At 46.2% G+C, this 16,710-nt stretch overlaps 2 protein-coding genes across 4 annotated transcripts; one reads left to right on the top strand and one right to left on the bottom strand.

The window, feature by feature from the left end:
- Positions 1-397: 397 nt before the first annotated feature.
- Positions 398-7,795, bottom strand: ppp1r26 (protein phosphatase 1, regulatory subunit 26). The gene is made up of 4 exons (XM_058065113.1): positions 7,583-7,795; positions 3,305-6,236; positions 991-1,108; positions 398-806 (listed from the first exon to the last, which is right to left on the bottom strand). The coding sequence occupies exons 2-4, from the start codon at positions 6,163-6,165 to the stop codon at positions 753-755; spliced, it is 3,033 nt and encodes a 1,010-aa protein (XP_057921096.1). The 5' UTR covers positions 6,166-6,236; positions 7,583-7,795; the 3' UTR covers positions 398-752.
- On the top strand, positions 7,182-16,585 carry ttll11 (tubulin tyrosine ligase-like family, member 11). 3 transcript variants are annotated; one of them, XR_009126648.1, is made up of 12 exons: positions 7,182-7,481; positions 7,549-9,709; positions 11,310-11,412; positions 11,492-11,625; positions 11,998-12,288; positions 12,827-13,111; positions 13,182-13,277; positions 13,365-13,477; positions 14,246-14,473; positions 14,558-14,664; positions 15,328-15,732; positions 15,804-16,585. XR_009126648.1 is itself a non-coding variant. In XM_058065114.1 (11 exons), exons 2-11 carry the CDS (start codon positions 9,239-9,241, stop codon positions 15,633-15,635), a joined length of 2,136 nt encoding a protein of 711 aa, XP_057921097.1. In that variant the 5' UTR covers positions 7,182-7,481; positions 7,549-9,238; the 3' UTR covers positions 15,636-16,583. The 3 variants fall into 3 exon arrangements, 2 of the variants coding, with proteins under 2 accessions (XP_057921097.1, XP_057921098.1); XM_058065114.1 differs by having other exon boundaries at positions 15,328-16,583; XM_058065115.1 differs by having other exon boundaries at positions 7,184-7,481; positions 11,313-11,412; positions 15,328-16,577.
- Positions 16,586-16,710: the final 125 nt, after the last annotated feature.

The raw sequence follows: 16,710 nt of genomic DNA, 5'->3' as shown, positions 1-16,710 counted from the left end.
TTTTTCAACATTACTTTGAAGTACTAAATATTTGTATACTCTTAACTATTCAAATATATAATGTTGGAATTATAATATTTATTAAAATATCTTGCAATAAATACATTTATCATATACAATAATTTACAAATGATTGAATATTGATATATTTTAAAATATATTTTTATTGATAGTATTATAATTTAATTAAATTGAAATGTAAGTAAAAATTTGAATTTGAATTAAATTTGTATATTTATATTTTTAACCCATTTAATAAGAATTTAACACTACTGATGAAATACTCTTACTGCATCTATGCTAATTCACTGTATGAAAAGGTAAACATTGAAATTTTAAGAGAGAAAGTAACTTATTATAAATAAAGGAGTCACTTTGTGTTTGATTTTTTTTTCATCCAAAAACATCAACAGTTGAAGGTCACATAAAGAAACCACAAACAGATACTGGGCGCTGACAAAAGAAAGTGAAGACAAATGGCGACAGCGAGGCAACTTCACAACAGAAGTAAAGACCACTTTATCATTGAAGGCTGGCAAAATGAAGACAAAAGGCTCCCTTCTCCTGAGCGTAAACAAACACTGCCTGCTCTCTTGCTGAATGAAGTGAACAAATTACCAATAACACGTGGACCCCCTTTTTTTGTCTTGCATTTAAATCCAACAGGAGTCATCACATCCCACTTTGAACTGAATAGAATTCAAACTCGAACAGCATTTCAGTGCAAAACATGCATGATGAAGACGCACCCGCTAATACCTGTGCACAGGAACAAACTCCAGCTTCCTTTTGACGCGGGGCTTCGCCTGCAAGCAAGTCACATGCAACCATCCATGACATTAGGAACATGTACGCCATTGAAGCCATGTGTTTATCTCACATAATGTATTGATATTCATATCATACCATGCATGAATCCCTAAAAACTGATCCTGAATATGTTTATCATCATGGCCACTAAAAACATTCAACCGTGATATTCAAGTGTACCTCCGTGCTCCTGGTTTCAGCCTGATGTCTCCACCTGAACATCATGCAGCGTTCCTCTGTGGAAAGAGCGATGCAAGGCCTGAAGACCATGCCGGGGTCGATGGTGCTGGATAAGGACCTGCAGGCGGGGGGCAGAGGGTGCACACGTCAGACTCCCAGAGGTAATTAGGACTCTTTATCAGGGTTCAGGTAGGAGTTGAAGGCCCAAATACATCATACATACATCAGAAAATTCATATGTAGTGTGTGCGGACCTTTGCGTTGCGTAATGAAGTAAAATTCCAAAATATATCAAAAGAAATGCAAACAAAACAAATATTGCTTGGATTCCACTCTTTATTACACAGATGCACTTAAGACACAGCAAAAAAAAGTATATTGTAAATAGGAAGGGTGGGAAAGCAGTTCATACAAAATATTTACACAACTGGCAATGCACAGCATGTTCAGTCACTTTTTTTTTTCTTTGATAAACAAAAATAAATAGCCTCATTTTTCTTTTCTTCTTTACACAGGAACAAGGCAGAAGGGAGAAAAGAACGCAGTAAATAGATCACGTATGGAGGACACTTCTTTTTAAATAAAGCTAATTCAATAAAAAAAAAAAACATTGGCAGGTCTCAGAGGTCAACACCTCAGGTTTAGGTTCTCGGAGGTTCTCTTTGCGTCCATGAAGTCCAAAAATACTGTCCATACAGAAGGAGCGATGCAGCGCCGTGCAAAAGTCTTAGTTCAGCGTTAGACGTGTTGTTTTGGTACCGTGAAAGAGTCACTGTCGAGATCTGACCTCCGCCAAGGCTTAGCCGTCCGTCACTTCAGTGTCTGTTTCATTCTAGCGGATATTTTGCATGGTCAGACGCTAAAACAGGGGGTGTCCAAACTCCCCGTCAACCTCCCCCAAGGGGCGTATTCAGAAAACAAAAATTGAGTTGTAAGCAAAGACTAATAGGAGTGTAAAGGTGACTATAGGGATGTTATTTCCTGTACACAGGACTCTAATAATGTTTTAAAAAATGTATTGTATGCTCTTGTGAAAATATTCCACGTGTTAACTTATCCTCACGAGGGTCCCAGGTATGCTGGAGCCTATCCCAGGTGTCTTTGGGCGAGAGGCGGGGTACACCCTGAACTGGTGGCCAGCCAGCCAATCACAGGGCACATATGGACAAACAACCATTCACACTCACATTCATGGTGACACCCGAGTCTGTGTGTGGCCTACATGCTAACCACTCGACCACTGTGTGACCCAATACTTTTTATTTTGTAGTATTATATCTTTGTTATTATTTGGAAAAAAATGTTATTTTACAATCCAGGCTGCACGGTGACCAAGTGGTTAGCACGCAGACCTCACAGCTAGGAGACCTGTGATTGGCTGGCCACCAGTCCAGGGTGTACCCCGCCTCTTGCGTGAAGACAGCTAAGATAGGCTCCAGCACCCCCGCGACCCTTGTGAGGAAAAGCGGTAGAAAATGAATGAATGAATATTACGATCCCCTTTTTTATTAGATATTTTACTTTTTAATATTTAAAATTTCCACTTGATATTGTGACTTTTTCTCCTAATATTTCAAACACCCGTTAGAACAAACTAACAAAAAAAACCACACAAAATTGTATAATGACATCCTCACGTCAGCCATGTTTTTTTTGTGCTTACGTTTGGCCTGAAGTCCAACCTTGGACGTTCCGAGCGGGATATTTCCTTCTTCCCAGCCGTCCTGAAGGCAGCACAAGAGGCTCAAATGTTTGTTTGCGGCAGCATTTTATTTCTAGCCCCTGCATCCCGCTAGTTTGCTAAATAACGCTCATTTAAACATCAAAGCTAGAGGCAGACTAAGACTTTAGCGCTCTGGCTTTCATGAAGGTTTGAGATCTACTACGCCGGGAAGATGATATCATGTTATCATTTTCATTCGGGAATGATGCCCCACCAAGATTTGCTGCAGCCGTTTTGGCGTGATCACATGGTTTGTGGTGGTAAAGCTCTCAAATAGAACCAAACAAGAACACATCAACTTCAGCACAATAATTAGATCTTCATTTGAATTCTTTTCATGTTTTATTCGGCTGCCACATTTAGAAATGATGTCCCACTCTGCCCTTTTTCCCCAATGATGCTGCCTTCTCTCGCTCAAAACGTTGCAGTATTGCTTTTCAATAATCTCTTGGCACGTGCACACGAGTGCTGCCGTACTGGCGTGAAGGTACAAACATAGGATGACGATGTGTATAAATAGGAGGAAGTAAAAGGATGTGAAATTAGGAACACGATGACGCCAAGGGACAGAGTGGCTAAAGGAATACTTACAAAGTGCTCTGCTTCTTCTCTGGACTTTCACTCTCTGACTCATCTATAAACTCCTCCTCTGCTCCTTTCTCGTCTATCTTCCTGCTCTTATCCTCACTCTTCCTCCCGTCTGCTCTGGCCTTTCCCTCCCCGCTCTGCCTGCTTTGGACCTGGACATGGTTGGTCCTACCGGACTCCAGCTCCACGAAGACGCTCTTGTCTCGGGGAACGTGCACCGTGCTCGCCGTCGCCTCTCCCGTCAGCCCGTGCGAACGGCCGCTCGGCGGGAAGGCGCCTTGGTTCTGCCTGGCGGTGGAAAAGAAGCTCAAGACGGGGCTTGAAATGGGAGTCTTGGCGGTTGTGTCCGTAGACCAGGACAAAGGGGGTCTGGTGGTTCTTGCAGGGGACCAAAGAGGGGCTGGGGTGGAAGGTTGGAAGTCAGTGCCTTTCCCTTGTTGAGTACAAGCCGCAGATGGACTCTCCTTCTGTTTGGGTAGGCTGATATAAAACGGAGTTCGATTGAAATTCTTGGGGTCAATGATGGGGAGTCCAAAACTCTGGCGCCACTTCACTGACTCGGCATAAGAGCGATCCATGCTGGCTCCGGAAAGATTCTGGACTCTCTCTGTTTGTTGGGTGGACACATGGTCCATTGGCGGCTTCGGTTCGGGTGTAGCCGACCCTTCCCTGTCCGCCGCCTCCAGAGTTCGTGATTGTGTACCAACCACGGAGTTGTCCGGTGTCTGAGGCGCAGGTTTGTCTTGATGTGCTTTAATCAAAGGACCACTCGGAAGATTGTGTCCCAAAAGACTTTTTTGAGGAATTTCAGCCAGCTGATTTTCCTGTTTAATGTTGTCGAGTCCGAGTGAGGCGGCACCATTCCTCAAGATCTCATCTTTTGTCCTCTCTGAGACCTTCTCCGCCCTCTCGGCGAGGAACTTTCTGATCTCCTGCTCGATGCTGTCATCGCTGTCCACTGAGCTGCTGTCCTCCTTTATGTGACGAGCGTCTTTGTCCCTTGCGGTGTCCACGGGACCCTTACTGGTGTGGTTAGCTTCCGTCTTTTTCACCAATCCAGGCTTGTCCTTTGCGTTGTTCTTCCTCTTGGCAGCCTTTTTCAAAACACCAGCCTTGGATGGAGGATCGCGTTTGGCCTTTTTCATAAGTGGGACTCGTGGCTGTTCCTCTTCCTTCGGCCGCTTCAGTGCATTGCGCTCCGACTTGGTCTTCCTCTTGGTCTTCTTCGTGTTGAGGAGGTCTTTTATGGCAGTGTCGAGATCTTCGTCGCTGTCCAGTGAGCTGCTCTTGTCTCCAGTTTGCTTGTCCAACAGTTGGGATTGACTTCTCTGGGAGAAAAGCAGCGGGCTTAACTCCTCCATACGGACTTCTGAAGATTTAGCAGACGCATCTTGATCAGCGTTGTTCTCCACCACCGTCATGGCAGCGATGCTGTTGTTTTCTTCCTTGAGTTTACGCCTCTGCGTCAAGGACAGTCTGGGAGGTTTATTTTGCACCACTTTGTGTTTTTCAGCCACCGTATCCGGTTCGTCCCGAGGCGCAGCGCACCCTGGTGACTGTTTGACCAACTGCGCCTTCTGCTCGAGAAATTTCATGATTTCCTGCTCGATGCCGTCTTCGCTGTCAATGGAGCTGTCGTTGCTTTCATTTGCTGGAGTCGCATGGGAGGATCCGGTGGGGGCGCAGTCACTCGGGCCAATGCAGTGATGGGACGCAAAGACGGCGGGCATGACCGTTTTGGAGATGTCTAGGATGGCTTCGGCACACATGAGCTCGGCGGTGGTATTGGCTTTTGGGGGCGGCGGTGTAGGTTGGTCTTTAAAGCCATCAACTCCAAATGACAGCGAAGCGTTGATTTTGCTTCTCTGGCCGACATCAAGCGAGCTCTTGAAGAGAGTTGAAGACGATAGTTCTACGGACTTCCCCACCTTCTCCGTTCGTTTCTTTTTCTTTTGAAGTTTGTGCTTGTTTGCGTTTTCGGTGTTTGTTGTCGTCTTCCTTTCAGGAAAGGACGTCTTTTCCTTGAGCTGCTCCAGCTGGTAGCTGCGAATCGCCTCCTCAATGCCGTCATCGCTTGAAGAATCAGAATCTTCCACAAGCGGTTTGAAGGCCTCGCCCCTCATCTGCTGCTCCATTCTCTCCAGCTGGTACCTCTGAATGGCCTCCTCGATGCCGTCGTCGCTGCTGCTGCTGCTGGTGTCGTCGGAAAGATTCTCCACTTTCACTTTGCAGGCAAGACTGTTAACGGTACTTGATGCCCGATCTCGAAGCATTACCTTGTGTTTGATGTACTTCTTCAAGGGGACGCCTGCTGGGGCGGCTTGGGTGACGCTTTTGGAAAAGTGGCTGCTCATGATGGAAAAGGCGTCGCTTTCAGGCTTTATTTTGACAACGTGGGGAATAGTTTGTGTCTGTCTGGGCGACTGAGCAAGAGCGCTGCAGGGTTCCATCGTACATTTGTGGCCATCCTTTTCCTTCAGGTATTCCAATATTGCCTCCTCTATTCCTTTGTCCACAGAATCATCACTGTCAGCGTCACTGCTCTTGTCACTGTCCCGGATCGGGGATGGAACACCAGTCGTATGACTTTTGGACTTGGATGCCGCAAAAGAACCCACGGCAGCCTTACAGGCCTGGGCAGGATCGTCATGATTTTCCTCCGTCTCGTCGCCCATCTCCAGTGAGGACTGAGTGCTCCTCAGGCTCTCAATGATCATCTGGACCTTGTTTGAGATAGAACCTCTGCTGGATAACTCGGCGTCCGAGTCATTGAAGCAGATGGGAAGGCTAAAGCCCCCAGGTGGACCGCATGCTCTCCATTCTGTGTGAGGCGCTGCGACAGTCGGTGCGTTCATCAAGTACATTCTAGTGAAGTAAGGTGAGTTTGTGGACCATCGGAGAGCTGACTCCTCCTCCGGCGGTCACATTGTTCAATCTAAGAAGAAAACACAGATGCATTTTTACTTTGATTACCACATGCCTTAACTGTCAGCATATGGTCCCGGCACAACGGTAAATACATATTATAGGCATGGACAAGTCTGCTTAAACATCATAAAACACTAAATGTCCACGTATTTGTTTCTGTTACTAAAAACATGAGAAGCTATTCACTGCATTTGTTTGCCAGCAATACCTTGTTGCCAATTAATTATACTAATTATCACAGTAATCAAGGCTGTTACATGTTGGTTTAGTTCAATCAACGTGATAATTTTTTGTGTATGTTAGTGTTTTGGGGCTCTGCGGTGTTTGTTTACACTGAACGTGTTAGGTTACAACATTCCGAGCTCAATGAAAATGTGTTACTCATAGCCACAATTTATGTAAAAGTACATATTTTTATCCACCTACTGAAAATCAATTTTAAGTAGGATTTTAAGTGGCAAAACGGAAGAAAACTACATTTTCCTCCATTATGTGACTGACTGCATTTGCATTGGATACTAATGTGGGACTGAGGCAGCCAGGTCCACCCTCCCACCCAGCCGGCCACAGCCGGCGAGGAGGCTCTTTAAGCAGGCTAGCCAAAGCACATTAACCCGTCTGTAAGGCAAAAATCTCATAATGTGAATGATATATTCCACCTTATAGAGAATGGCTGATTAAAGCTGGACAGCAAGCGAAAAGTGAGCCCACCATTGTGACACATTCATGACCGGCTGCAGCCAGCAGAAATGGCCGGAAATTAACTGCACCAAGCGGCTTTGCTCGAAACAAGACGCCCCGTGGAAAGCGAATAAAAAACAAACAGAAATCTTACAACTTTTGCTTCACGCTGTGAGGAAGTTTCCACAGACGACATTTATATGAATGAAACGCGGTTTTATGCGTGAATGTCCCACCTGGTCGTTTTCCTGGTTGCCACGGAGCAACCCCCGACCCCCCTGTCACCCTCTAGCGGCACAGAGTGCTCGGCTGCTCGGCGTGCGGTGCTACGAGACGCCGCAGAGCGACCATGTTTATCGGTACGGACTGCGGTTGTCCACAAACGACGGCGATGGGCTTATAAACGCTAGACAACACTGGTCGGCTTGGTTGAAAAGGCAAAGTAATTTGCTTTACTGTCTGAGAAAGCGTGTCTTGTGGCGTGGAAGAGCGGAAGGTTGGCGGGGGAAGACGGCGACTTGAAAGGAGCGAGCGGGCCTCCTGGCTGCCGCAGCCCCGGCATTTTCTCCGGGTAAGAAAGCCTTTGTACTGAGCCACGATGCACACCCACAACCTCGCTATCCACGCTGTCTTTACAGCCACAAAACACGGGACAACGGAGTCAAAACTCACCTTGCAAACGAAGCAAAGTAAGAAGCCAGCTGCTCCGGTGCGGAACGCCGTGGTGGTGAGATTTCAGTGGCCGTCTTTCAGCTCACCCACCGGCCAAGTCTGTCGGCGTTGAGTCCTCCTCCAACTGGCGGGCGGACAAGCTTCCTTAAAGGCGGCTGCTGCCTGGTTACAGCCGAGTGGACACATTCAAATATGGCTACTACGGTCGTTTTTGAATCAAACAGTACTAGTAATAGTACATTCCATGTACTATTAAATAAGACAATGGGATGGAAAAGTTTTATGTCTCAGACATGTAGTTAATTGTGGCGCTTCCAGAAAGAATATTTGTTTAGTTTGAGATGACAAACCCACTTTATTGATCACTTGAGGAAACTTGCAAGCAAAATGCACGTGATATATTATATTTATGAAATAAAACAGAAGGCATGCACTTAGCAACTGCTTTCTTGCACAGTGTGGATGTTAATGCTAACACCAGAGCAAAAATACTTGTCTTTTGGCATCCCATTCACAATGCTTTGTGCTTGTGCAGTGAAGGCTAAAAGTCACAGAGTTTGGCAAATACAACATTCATTTGGCAATGGGTCTATCACTGCACCTTGAGGGACACCGAAGACAAAAGTGGCAATTTTACACGAATTCAGAGAGGTGGATTACATATGAATGTTTAAACTACTCCGCTCAGGTTTTTCTGAATTCATCTAAGAAGATATAAACATTATGTTAGTCACAAACTTTAAAAACAGTCATAGGCTAGTGGGGCATGTTTTTATGATTCATTTTAGTTTTTTTAAATGATCAGGCTTGCTCCTGTGTGGTGAAGTGGCTATATTGTTATACTGGACTACAAATAACATACTTTAAACTCGGTTCTTACTTTTAGGGTATTGGTGGTCCAAACATTTATTTATTCATACAATTTGTTTTAACTGGATGTTGTTTGGTTACTTAGGGTGGACGAAGCCACTGGAATCTGGCATCCTCGTATTGCCTTCATATACGGTCGGAAATAATACTCACCCATAGTTAGAAACATCTCGAATGAGTAATAGTTGGACTGAATGGACCACAAACAGTGTAAAACCACGGTGTTTCTATTGATATGATAACCCCAAACGATTACAGCTCTATGGCAGCCTGACTTAAAGGGAGAAACTGTCCCGAACAGCGGATGTCAGTGTTAACGAGGATCCTTGAATGCAACACAGCTCTCCACAGATGGAGGCTGGGCTAGCGGCTGCTCGGCGACCAGCTGCTTGTTGACGGCGGTTCCTTTGGCGGAGCGGTGTCGCCGGGAAGGGAGTGTAGAGTGTGGCGTCGCCGGTCACTGTCTGAATATAACCTGGGAGCCGCCGGTACCTGGGAGGTGAACGTCATAGAGCCGTCTCGGCAGCTAGCATGCCGGCTAGCATCAGGTTCGGCTAACATCAGGTGGCTAGCTCAGCTGTTGACAACTGCCACTGTTTCTTTGTGCCGGTTAGCTTTGTTATGTAGCCTCACTTTTCCTTTCCGAAAGAACAACCTTGTTGGCTGACTAAAAACAAAGTGGCAGCCAGCTCGCAAGCAGTTTCCAACAGCAATGCGGGTAGCGAGAGCGGACTGTTTGCTACATCTCCACCCAGCCTATCAGCGCCAGTCTGAGCACTGCGCATAATGACTGATTATTATGGCATGGCTCAGCCTGATCTGCAGATGCAAGCTTGTGTCGAGGGCGTGCAGAGGAAGCAGGGCGTGGAAGCCGAGGAGCAGGTGCCTCCTTGTTTGCTTCCATCACCAGTGTTGCTGGATGAGGATGCTTCCGACACCCCACCCCGAGCATCCGCCCTCGCTTGTAAACACACCACCGAATGCCGCATTACGACTGGGAAGGACAGTGCTCAAGTTGGAAAACATCTCAGCAAAGTTGAGAAACCGCTCCTCGTCAAAGGAGCCGCCAAGGTACTGCACGGCAAGTGGGAGACTAATGGGAACTATGCGACGATCCATCATCCTTCCAGTAACACCCACAACGAGGATGGAGGCAAGCTAACAAAGAAGAGAAGACCGGTCAAGGTGGACACATCCAAGGCCAAAACCTCTCTGGAGGCAGTGAAGATTAGCATCAAACAGCTGAAGTGGAAAGAGGTTTGTAGAATTGTTTTCATGTTCTTTATTTGTTTGTGTCAAAACAGACATGTTATGGTATCACATGTGTAAGGAGATGATAACCATACATGCAAGTAAAACATTAGCATATGTTAGCTCACATTGTGCTGTCATCGCTATCAATGTGATTGTGAGATTTTATGATCTTCGGGTTTTAAAATTTTTTAAATCATTAGATGACAATATGATTTGGTATGGAGAGAAAGTAGCAGTGCCCTTGGCATCGAGCCTTGGGGGATGCCAGTGTTTATTCTTTGGAGCTTGCTGGCAATCAGCTGTATTACCGGTGTCCCACGGAAGTGTTGATAACTTGTAGATAAACAAGGCATTTGCCTGGTGACCTAAGGGTTGTCATTAAATATTCACAGTGTGACTAATTGATTCAGTTCTTTTGGGACCGTTATGACCATGGCTTCCATTATGCATGAGGAGTAAAAAGACGGCCTTGACAGGTAGGCAGGTGCCCGGGCCGTAAACCCAATTACGTGAAACAGTAGCTGCTTTGTTGTCATGACATGGACCCCCGCAGCGAACAGGGTCCATCTCTATCTGCTCACCTGTTGGAGGAGTTTGAACTCCTTATGCGTTTATCTTTTAATTGAATTTGACCATTGTTGCGTAGTCGCCCGCGTTTAGAGTCGTGCTTCCATGCATCTGCAGAGCCAGGTGTTGGCTGATTTTAAGCATATGGCATTGACTTGAAGAGTGGAAATGGTTAGCCTTAAGCTGGCCTAATCCAATAGTAGCTAAGTCCTCTTTCAGGCAAAGAGAATGCAGCGGGCCAAATTGACAGCAGCGGAAGATGAGAGTGAATCAACAAGAGTTTGAAATGTCCAGGGAGAGCCAAAAGGTGTCGTTCACAACTTCTGGGTCTTGTGGTCAGGTCCTTGGCAAAGTTTTTCACGTTAAAGTTTGACCTAATTATCAAAACGACTCTTCATACCCTTGATTTCAATCTGTGGCGGCCCTCGCTCAGCTGTTATGCAGGCTTTCACACGCTTGCATGCTGACTCACTAATGGGATGCACTTCTTTCAGGGATCATCCTCGTCCCAAAGTCTAGGTGTGTTTTTGTCACGATGGACCGTGCCGCCAAGAGCAATAGCTCAAAGAACAATACCGTCTTTATAAGTCACTATCGAGCACAGAAGCATATTTGGGAAGGCATCAATCATGTTGTAATGCGCTTTGTGGTCATAGATGTCCTCACGCTTTAAAATCCTTTTAGAGTCGCACATTCTCATCACAACTTGCCTAAGCTACAGGTAATCAAGATTATCCTTCCACTCCAGCACCAACAGAACAACACGCGACACACGCGACAGTGGATACTGCAAAGATGAACACCGTCTATTTTTAAGAGCTACACATGCAGTATAAAGTGTTTGTGTGGGCCGCCACAGGTAAATGAACGTTTGGGAAACACTAACTGTGGTTAAAGCAATAATCTTTGAACTATAATGATGAAATATTTAACATAAGTAAAGCGGCTACTGAGTTGGTGGCTAGCGCTAGCGCTAGGTACCATAACACCTGTTATGATCACTATTCAGATTTTCTTTTGATTCATTTTTACCAAGCAGTTTCCACTGGGAAGACGAGCGGCGTGTGACATCTACTGGCACGGCGTCTCCTTCCACGACAATGACAACATCATGTCGGGCCAGGTGAACAAGTTCCCAGGTATTCCCGATGTTTCATTCATTATTTTCTTGAAATAATGTTTCACCTTTGCTTTGAAAACGTCTTGTACGTCTTTTAGGAATGCTGGAAATGTCGCGCAAGATCAACCTCAGCAGATCAGTCAGGACTATGCAAGAGCTGTTCCCCGAGGAGTACGACTTCTACCCACGGTCATGGATCCTACCCGAGGAGTACCAGCAGTTCTCCACACAGGTTATTACCATTTAGTGTTTTTGTCATATTGCACGGCCCTATTAGTGGCAAATAATGTTTAATAAAATCATGTGTACTTGTCAGTCCAGCAAAATGAAGTTCATTTCCATGGTATGTCCAGCAGGGAGCGCCAGAGTATGTTATTTAAACGCCATAAGGCTGCCTCACCATCAGCCAGTTACATAACATTTCATGAGAACTTATGTTTCACCTCCAGCAATATTACATCTATCTTGTGGTTGGAACTGCTGCCTGGCTGAAGTTTAACGTTAAGTTTTATGTCTGCAATAAAGCGTGTGATAAAATTAATAGTACATACTGTGGTATCAAGTAGACCGCATCAGACGCTACTTCTCATTTCTCTTCTGTCAGATCCGCATGGTGAAAGAGCACGACCCAACGCTCAACCCCACCTTCATCGTCAAGCCCGACAGCGGCTCTCAGGGCGACGGCATCTACCTCATCCGCGACCCCACCGAGCTGCGGCTGTCAGAGGGCTCCCAGGCCAAGCAGGCGGTGGTGCAGGAGTACATCCAGAAGCCGCTACTCGTCGACAAGCTCAAGTTCGACATCCGTCTCTATGTGCTGCTCAAGTCGCTGGAGCCGCTGGAGATCTACATCGCCAAGGAGGGCCTCACGCGCTTTTGCACCGAGCCCTACCAGGTAGCCATGCCCACACAATACCGTGTTTGAGTTGATACCTGCTTTTCACGGGGGTTACGTTCTATTTTGTTTAACATTCATTCATTGACTTACTTTTATCTATTTGCACATGGCGAGCAGATGAAAAATGTATTCACAATGTCTCACATTTTAGTTGCAGTCTGGAGCGCTGGTGTGAAAGTGGTGCACTTCCACACCATCACAATACCTCCATACTGCCATCGTCAACTAAATATAGCACGCTACAAGAAGTCCCAAAACAAACACGAACAAAGTATAAATTCCTCCTACAGTTGAAAATACTGCAATACTACACATGCTTCTGGCACAAAAAGAGATGTCGTGAGGTGTCGCAGGCCGGTTAAAGTGGCGTACACTGCGTCTCCACAACTATGGTACCACTATGTTGCTGAACTACTTTCACACAGTTAAAAGAATGGAGTTATTTTGGAAAGCCCATCCCTTGTTGTTAAACACATGGGGTCATGACAGGGATTCAAACGGCTTGGCAATAACATCCGCTTGTGTCCCGCTTTAGGAGCCAAGCCAGAAGAACCTGGGTCAGGTCTTCATGCACCTGACCAACTACTCCCTCAACGTCCACAGCGGCAACTTCGTCCACTCGGACAGTCAGAGCACGGGCAGTAAGCGCACGCTCTCCAGCGTGCTGCACAGGCTGGCCGCCAAGGGCGTGGACATCAAGCGGGTGTGGTCGGACATCATCTCACTGGTCATCAAGACCATCATCGCCGTGGTGCCTGAACTGAAAGTTTACTATCAGGCTGACATCCCGCCTGGGAAGCCTGGACCCACGTGCTTCCAGGTTGGTGGCATGGGGGTGTGGCAATTGTCCTTAAAAATCATCCAAGTTCTCATGTGCGGTTGTGTGTCAGATCTTAGGTTTCGACATCCTCCTGATGAAGAACCTGAAGCCCGTTCTGCTGGAGGTCAACTCCAACCCCAGCATGAGAATAGAGCACGAGCAGGAGGTGAAAGGCTTGCTTGCTAAACTACCTTACGACCGATGCAGCAGCAGCAGCAGCAGCAGTGCTATCGCTCCTGTGCTTGTCTTCCAGGTGGCACCAGGAGTCTTCGAGTGCGTTAACAGTCCAGTAGACGAGGAGGTCAAAGTGGGCGTGATCAGGGACACTCTACGCCTGGTGGACCCTGGCCTCAAGAAAACACCCACGTATGTTAACTATGCATAACCCCCCCCCCCCAAAAAACTCTCAGGATGTGATATCTCACTCTGGTCCATTCCTTGGAGCCCAAACGTTCCTCTGCTTGTTCAGAGGGAGGATTAAGCTGGAAGTCCACATTGTTGTTGTTGTTGGAGTCTGGCTGACTGCCTTCCCTGTGTGGCAATTCATCTTACTAGCACCCCCCACCCCCCCGCCTTGTGTCTGTTTTTATTCCTTGACAAAGAGGATTTACTCTTTCTATTTTACCACCAGCTCTCCTCCCTTCAGATGATCTACTAAATCTTATTTTTGCTCCACGGAGTGAACGGCGTATCTCCTCAGAGATAATACTCTCTGCGCTGTTACATTCATGAATACTCGTGACATATTGCTGTAATCCCTCTGTTTAATCGCCTTTCTCCTGTTTCATCTTCATCTATCAGGAATCAGCATCCTTCACTTGCCCTTGAACATTTTTTATTTTACATAAACCTCTGGCATTTCTATCACCATGACACAGTTTAAGTGCTACTTAGAAATATAAAAGCCCAACTGACATTGAAGAAATACTCATAGAATTAGTAGAAAAAGTTGAACTATAGAATGAAATATATTTATGAAGTTGTAATTTTCTGAGACTAAAGATGTTTACTTTTTTCTTGAAGAAAACAAAAAATATATATATAGTATATGTACACATACACACACACACACACACACACACACACACACACATATATGTATATACATATTTATTTATTTTCTTTCTTTCAAAGTTCCCAAGTGAAGGGCGTTGGGGAGGAGGCCCCAGTGGAGTCCCAGGACAGGAACCAGCAGGAAGGTGGCGCCATGCCCTCGCTGTGTCTCAAGCAGGTCTACCCAAAGTACAACCGGCAGTTCAACTATCTGCGACTGGTGGAGCGGATCGCCGCCCTCTTCATCCGCTTCCTGGGGGTTAAGGGCAACATGCGTCTGGGCCCCACAGCGTTCCGAACCTTCATCAGGTATGTTCCTTACCAGGACATCAGGAGCCCGAGACGAGCTGGTGTTTGATTCATGACTGTGATATTGATTGTGTGCGCACGCAGGAACTGTAAGCTCAGCAGCAGTAACTTCACCATGGCATCTGTGGACATCCTGTATATCGACATTGCACGCCGCTGGTCCGGAGCATTGCCGGACTCTCGGGAGGCAGGTAAGGAAGGATAGCTCGGAATCCTTTAGCAAAATCATGAAGATGCTTTCTGCATCAACAGGTGGCTTCTCATTGGCAAACTCGTGACCGCCTTTTCATTTTGACACCTCGTATTCGTCTTAAAATAAAAATAAAAACCGTCTCACATTTTCACTGCCGCAGATTCCGCTCCCCTTCTTTACAAAAAGTGATGAAATGATCACATCACTTTTTTCTAATTCTCTAATTCTAATTCTCTCAACGGCCCAAAATTCTTACTCTAATGAGCAGAAAAAGCAGAGGCCTACAATAGAATTGACAGCCCTAAAAATATATGTCGTGGGATGGAAAAATCTCTGAGTATTCTGAACTCCTGTTTCCACAAGAATAATGCTGCTATAATGTAAGTGTAGATCACCATCCCATTGCTGACATATTTTCATATTTGTTTTGTGTCTTCATCAGACAGCAAACTAGACGCAACAGCGCCTTTGGTGGTTACAGCCAAGTAGTGCACCCCACTTGGCCTCATAGACTTCAAGATGCAATTAACAATCAGTACAGCTGCAGCGTCACAATATATGTGATGTCATTGTTTTCTCTGTGAAGTATTGTTAAGAAAAGACAATAAATTCAAGATGGGCTATTTTAGAAGGGTTTTCCCTTCTGTTCTTTCACCTGCAGGTATGGGACTGCAAGCCTTTGTGGAGGCCTTCTTTTACCTGGCAGCGCGCAGGTTCAAATCCCAGTCACCGCGGGAGCAGGTGATGTCACTGCTAGAGCTCTGCGAGGCCCAGCTGGAGTCCCAGCCGGGCGTGGAGGAGCGTCGCTCGGTCAGCTGCGGCAGGTTGGTCTCGCGGGGCATCAAGAACACGAGCCCCGCCAACCCCAGGCTGGTCTCGCCGGGGCCCCTGCGTCGGGCGTCCAGCCAGGACTACCGGCTGCATGCACGACTGAAATCTCGCACGCTCAGGGCCAACGTGGAGAACTGAGGCAACGCTGGCGGGCGTTTACGTGTGAGGCGCGAGGGAGGGGGAGAATGGACACTAAAGGTTTGTCAGCAGTGATGGAGTGAGGCGGCGCGAGGAGGTTGGTGCATGTCTGTCGCCGTTTTCAGCAAATATGAAGAGTGTGCTATCGACTTTTTAATTTATTTGCAGATCCTACATGGCAGCTATTTGCTTGCCTTCATCTTTGCCTGGCAACTCATAATGTGGCCGCATTTAACAACTGCTGACACATGGAGATACACGGTACATTGTTCTTATTGTTATTACTGACCTCTTGATTGATTTTGCACAAAGAGACATTTTGCACAGAAATGCATGAAGGGGAGCGTTTGTTTCAATGACCGTTTCTTTTGGAGGCCCATCACTGGCGAGCTACATGAACATACATTCAACACAACGAGCATGTTGCAGGTAGAACACATGCACAACTAACAAAGACACATGACACTGCACGACACTTGACTTGGCCATTTAACAAAGCTATTGTACTGTATGTCTATGAAACATGATGTATGGTAAAAAGGTCAACAGCGGAACCTTTGTTAGCGTTGTTTCTTCATTCCAGAAGGTCCCTTTGCAACCGAAACGGATGCTAACGCAATAAATTTTTTCCCCATAAGAAATAATGTCAATGCAATTATTTGTTTTTGTAGTTAGAGCATAAAAAACTTTTTATAACTTTCTAAATATGAGTTTTAACATTATTGGAACACCCTAGATATGAAAAAACACCCCAATACTCACTTTTACACCCCTATTGTTTACATCATGTTGCGCAGGCTACAGTATCACTGCAGGGACATAAGAGACGGACGCCGCTAGCATAGCACGCTAGCATCTCCTACCTGTAAATATTTGGAATTTCACTACAGGACTATCACAGCACCCTCTTTGTTGTTACTGTGAAGGCCGCAGGCTTTCTGCGAGCCGCTGCAGGGAATAACAATCAGGCAGAATGTAGGTCAGCCTCGCTTCTCAAAGCTTGCATCCCATCTCCTTTTTGGAGTCTGAGCATATGTCCTTCCCTTCATGGCGTCCGTGACGACAACAACGAAAC

Source organism: Doryrhamphus excisus, chromosome 2 (genome assembly GCF_030265055.1).
Source record: "Doryrhamphus excisus isolate RoL2022-K1 chromosome 2, RoL_Dexc_1.0, whole genome shotgun sequence".
Taxonomy (NCBI): Eukaryota; Metazoa; Chordata; class Actinopteri; order Syngnathiformes; family Syngnathidae; genus Doryrhamphus; species Doryrhamphus excisus.
The sequence above is the reverse complement of the archived record's forward strand: the minus strand, read 5'-3'. Positions and strand labels throughout refer to the sequence as shown.